General features: G+C 36.9%; 1 protein-coding gene across 4 annotated transcripts; it reads left to right on the top strand.

Moving 5' to 3' along the window:
* Positions 1–2,696: 2,696 nt before the first annotated feature.
* LOC127120086 (uncharacterized) lies at positions 2,697–5,138 on the top strand. 4 transcript variants are annotated; one of them, XM_051050465.1, is made up of 4 exons: positions 2,697–3,298; positions 3,412–3,608; positions 3,752–3,785; positions 3,857–5,138. In XM_051050465.1, the coding sequence occupies exons 2-4, from the start codon at positions 3,414–3,416 to the stop codon at positions 3,931–3,933; spliced, it is 306 nt and encodes a 101-aa protein (XP_050906422.1). In that variant the 5' UTR covers positions 2,697–3,298; positions 3,412–3,413; the 3' UTR covers positions 3,934–5,138. The 4 variants fall into 4 exon arrangements, 1 of the variants encoding a protein (XP_050906422.1); XR_007803074.1 differs by having other exon boundaries at positions 3,454–3,608; positions 3,752–5,138; XR_007803073.1 differs by having other exon boundaries at positions 2,698–3,298; positions 3,412–3,632; positions 3,752–5,138.
* The last annotated feature ends 224 nt before the right edge of the window (positions 5,139–5,362 follow it).

The raw sequence follows: 5,362 nt of genomic DNA on the forward strand, positions 1-5,362 counted from the left end.
CAAGAGGATCTATTATAGGTGAGGCTTTTCACCAACCTGGCGAGGCATACATCAAATAGGTTAATAATATGTAACCATCGACTCAAGGGATTTAGACACGGTTCCCAAAGTCATGGATTTGAAAGTATCACCATTAATAAGAAATACTCGTTAAATGACAATACCCTCGAAAAGATTTATTCTGGGTGAGGCTTTCATACCAACCGAGCGAAGCATACACCAAGTAGGTCGACATTATGCAACCATCGATTCCTAATAGGCCATGGGTTTAATGTTCTAAGAAGGTCCCTGGAGTCATGAATCATTTTTTAAAGTACCACCACCATAACAAATACTCGTTCGACAGAGATACCCTCAAGAGGATCTACTCTAGGCGGGGCTTTTGCACCAACCCTACGAGGCATACGTTAATAAGGTCAATATTATGCAACCACAATCTTAATCATAGGTTTCATCTCAGACTCAAGTATAAATCATTTCCTCACAATGTGTTAAAGCAACCATAATATCTTCCACGACACAAGATAACCATATAACAGATAAGGTGGTAGCACAAGAGATAAAAGAGAAAAAACTTGAAGAAACTAAGAAAATGAAATTAACATTCATCACAAAGACGTTCAAGTACTTGGGGAAAAGAGAAGAATACGCCAAACTGTTCCTTTTTCATCCATTTATAAAAAATGTTTAAAGTAATTATGTAAGGACGACTTTGGTTTTATTTTGAAAAGGACACTTGATATTGATCAAGCGTTTTGATTCGCGTTGCAAAATGAATTATGAAATGATTTGATTTGGTTTAGAAATGGTTTTGAAATTGATGGTGAAATGGTTAAGAAATAATTGAAAGGCACGGGTTATAACACAGCGTCACGAGTTGCATCACGAGGGTGAGAATTCTAGTGCGATGACGCGAACTCTAACGCAATGGCGTAACTTAACACCATAAACCATTCGAATTGCAATAACGCACATAATCACGCAACATAATGAAAAGAGAATCAAAGCGCATATAGCAAATATCCGACACATATTCATCAAAATCAAATCGAAAATTAAATAAACTCGCAACATGCACATTGTTGCTACGCAAAAAATACAAAGTTGCCATCGGTTTTTATTTATTCCAAAGGAAAGGGAAAATATCGAGAAAACCCCAAAGAATGGTCATCGCAACCACGAACAGGTTCGGAAGTCGGTTATGCAAGGGGAAGGTATTAACACCCCTCACATCCATGGTACTCCATGGGAACCATCTAGGATGTTTGCGCTTACGTGTGTATTGTTTATCGAATGCTTGCTTGCCAAAGGTATGCGGAGTGGAGGTAGATTTTAAATTAGTGTGCTTGCCAAGGAATGGATCCTCGTGCCTACATATGCCCACTTGTTGAAGTGAGAAATCAGAGCCCCGTAGTTCGTGGGTTTAAAATTGTTTGGTTTGTTTTGTTGATTTTATTACCTTGAAGAAGGGTTTTCGATTGTGTCGCCCTAAGACTCAAACAAAAGGTTTGAATGCGTTGAGTTATTTTTATGTTTTGAGAAAGTGTTATTGATTTGGATTGCACTAAAGACTATGGATAAAGGTGAATACCACGAACTACCAAGCAAAACGTCTTGTGTTCGAAGCATTCAGAATGAGTGTAGGAAAGCTCCAGTCTCATCCCTTCTTTATCGCTTAAGGATCGTGACGTACGATCCTAATCGCCATTTATGGTGTTTTTGAATTTGTTTTGGAAATAGACCGCTTGACGTTGGATCAAGGGTTTGCTTATTGGTTTTGATTTAAGAAAGAGACCGCTTGACGTTGGATCAAGGGTTTGATTATCGGTTGCAAAATGGTGTGCGGTTCTAATGCCTAAGGAGTAACTAACAAGCAATAAAGAAAGCAAGTGAAATCATACATGAGAAAGGGGAGGGGGTACATGTAAAGTACAAGGGAATGCGAAAATAAAATCATTCACGTGAAAGTTAATTCTAAAATTCTAACTCTATCAAAACATGCATTAAAACTAATGTTAACTACATGAGAAATAATAGCTAGGTTAATTGATCAATTAGAAAATTCTAAGTCCTAAAACTAGGGGAGCATGCAAGATCAAACTATTTCTGAGCCTAGGGGGTAGAATTGTTAATTCACAGTTATGGTTAATATTGAATTATTTCTATTTCATGAAAATCTTAATTAAAGGCAATTAAATTCTAAACCTAAGTAATATTTCTAATTCTCTTTCTAGGAATATTTCTAATGTTTTTAATCTAACTCTAATAATCTAATTAGAGATCAAAAATCTAATTATCTAAAATAATGGCCTAAATTTAATATTCCTAATTCTATCGAATTTTAATTTTCCAAAATTCTAAAATTTAATTCTAATTACTCCCTAAAAACATAATTATATTTCTAATGACTAACTAACTAGTTCTATCTAATTAAAAATCTAAAATTTAATTAACATCTAATTGTATATCTTTTTACTAAAATCCTATAAGCAGTTAAATCTGAAATCCCAATTACCTTCCACTAATCTATAATCAATTAGCCGTAAAAGGATCACCAAAAAAACTAATGGACTGGACCAAGATCCAGTTGGAGGTGCGAGCCCATAGAATGGGGGTGCAAGGTGAGGTTGTTTGGGTTGGGCCTAAATCGGATCCGCGTTTGGCAAGGCAATGGAATGAAAGATCAAGCTCAGTCTATCATCGCGTTCTTCGTGCACATTGAAACGGATTCAAAAAAGTGATTCCTCCAAAAGCGCTTTCGCGACACGGCTTCACCAACTCATCATCAAATTCCAAAGCGGACGTACGTTGTGGCTTACGGAGCCGGCGTCGTCTAAAACAACCAAAGTCGCATCGCTCGCATATCGCACATTGCTTCAAGACAGTTGGATAAAAGCACTTACCAACTTTCGCTTTCCGGTGACGTCACCTTTGGATCCACGCCTTGTCGATTGAGAGGAAGGATTTGCTTTCGGATTCACGTGTCGCAGTTGGAAGATGGAGAACCGAGGCTCGTGTTTGATCGTCGTGTGGCGTTGTAGTTGCTGTTGACGGATTGAGGTTGAGGAGAAGAGGTTCGTTTGGTGGTGGTTCGGCGAGGGAGAAGAAGAATGGAAGGTTGAGAAATTCGGTCGCGGAGGTTTGTTATGGTTGAAAGAAGAAATGGAAGAAACGAGGGAGAGAAATTCGTTACTGCTGAAAGAAAATGGAAGAAGGAGGAATAAGAGATTTGGGGAAGAGATTCGAGAGCCCAAAAATCACTGTTAATCAAGATACTTATAGAATTTTCTGAATTCAGGTGAGTTCCAATTGCGTTTTTATTTTCTCCGCGTCGTTTACAACTTTTGCTTTGCGCGCTTGTATGAGCTGCAACTGATGCCATTTAATTACTGTTTCCGTTTTTTTGCTTAGCTATGGCTTCATCGTTTTGGATGTTTTGCCTTTGGCTCGTAGGCGTTTTGGCCGTGGTGGCGCGCGTTCATGCTGTAGCAGCTGTTGTGGTTCATCCTGCAGTTTATACAGCTTGTGTCATTTTGAAGTGTGCACGGAATGCTACTTGTATTTCGGATGCCGTCGTTTACCGTTTTCGAGTTGGGTTTCTGCAGCTGGTATTATGCCTTCTTTTAACTTAGGTTCGATTATGGTTTTCATATATTTCTTGGATTCAATTGCCGCGTTTCGACCTGCATAGGCTACGTTTCTATTGTTTGAATTGGCTCATGGTTGACATTGCGTTGGGTTTTTGTTGCAGGTTGTACCTGTTTTCGCGTTAGCTAGGAATTTTGGTAGTAGCTTATTGTTATGGAAGCCATTTGATTTTTGATGTTAGCATTTTTACGCGTTGCCGTTTATGCAGTCATGGCTTGTGCATTTTTGGAAGCAGCTCATTTTGGAGGCTCGGCTTTTTCGTCATGCTGTTTGGGTTTCGGATAGCAGCTGGTGTGAAGTTGTTTTTGGCTTGTGCTTCGTGTTGTAGTTCTGCGTTGCTGCTGTGACTAATTTCTCAAACTGCTGCCCCATTCTTGAAAACTTTTTTCCACAATGCCCCAATCTGAAAAAAAATTCTCAAACTGCCCCACTTTTCTTTTGGGACTCGTCCATTGATTGGACGAGAGGATGAAGGTTTTTGTACGCTGACTAGGCTCGGCCATTGGTTGGCCGAGCTAGTAAAGGGAGTTTTTTTTTTTTTTAACTATTATATAATTAAATAATTTTATTAAAATTATTATTAAATACTTTTCTAATTAATTCTATATTTAAATAATAAAAATGATTTTTTTTTTAAAAATACTAATAATATTTTTTTTAAATACTAATAATAGTTTTCTAATATTGTTTTTTTAAAATATTAATAATAAAAATGATTATTTTTTATAATATTAATAATAAAAATAATTATTTTTTAAAAATATTAATAGAAATGAATTTTTTTAAAATATTAATAATAAAAATAATATGTTCCCCTCCAAAATTTCAATACTTTTTGGAATGATATGTTTCCCTCCAAAAAAATTCGAATGATATGTTTCCCTCCAAAGTTTCAATGACCGAGCAATTGCTTTGTGTTTGTACTGTTTCGGCCAATGATTGGCCGAGTATTCAAATATTAATTTTGTATAAATAGCAGGACTTGTAAAAAATTAACTCAGAGCACAAAATCCTTTATTTTGGTAAAAATGTCTGTTTGGGGTTTTGTATTTTATGGATATGGTGAAAAAATCAGTGTTTGTCTCGATCCGCAATAGAATTTCAGAACACTGATTTCAGCCATCCACACTGGCTTCCGACAGTTGGGCGGGCGTCGTATGAAGGTGAGGAAAGTAGAGTATCGTTGTCCATACATAACGTTGACTAATGCAAGCCCTGATGGTACGTACATGTATTACCTGGATCGTATAGAAAATGATAGAAGATGTTCAGTGTATGTTTTCGGCACATAGTGGTGAAGTTAATAGAGGAGTTGAAGGTCCACTTGTGTTGGTTGTTGTTGTTGATTAGTTTTTTAATTACCATTTGTGTTGGTTGTTGTTGTTGTTTAGTTGATGTGGTCGTATTTTGTAACCAGAAGCCTTTGATTATCAAATGTATTTCATAATTGTTTGTTCCCAAAAGACATTAGAAATACACCATGGTTTATATATAGTACGTGCATAGTAGTTAATAATTAAAAAGACAACATAATCATCTGGACGGATATTTAAAATAACAACATAATCATCTGGATGATCGCTGGGACGGTCCTGCAACATTAGGACATTTCCTACGCATGTGTCCTATTTCACGGAAAATTCCACACCTTATCTTTTCCTTCTCAACGTCGTCCATCTCGGTTCTAATCCTGGTGCTATTTGGGCGCCCTTTC

Source organism: Lathyrus oleraceus, chromosome 2, assembly GCF_024323335.1.
Source record: "Lathyrus oleraceus cultivar Zhongwan6 chromosome 2, CAAS_Psat_ZW6_1.0, whole genome shotgun sequence".
NCBI classification, from domain to species: Eukaryota; Viridiplantae; Streptophyta; class Magnoliopsida; order Fabales; family Fabaceae; genus Lathyrus; species Lathyrus oleraceus.

Excerpts from the sequence above, each read along its gene's own strand:
- LOC127120086 (XM_051050465.1), top strand. The coding sequence starts at position 3,414 with ATGGCTTCATCGTTTTGGATGTTTTGCCTTTGGCTCGTAGGCGTTTTG. Across the intron at positions 3,609-3,751 it reads GAGTTGGGTTTCTGCAGCTG|GTTGTACCTGTTTTCGCGTT; the intron begins GTATTATGCCTT and ends TTTTTGTTGCAG. Across the intron at positions 3,786-3,856 it reads CGCGTTAGCTAGGAATTTTG|TCATGGCTTGTGCATTTTTG; the intron begins GTAGTAGCTTAT and ends CCGTTTATGCAG.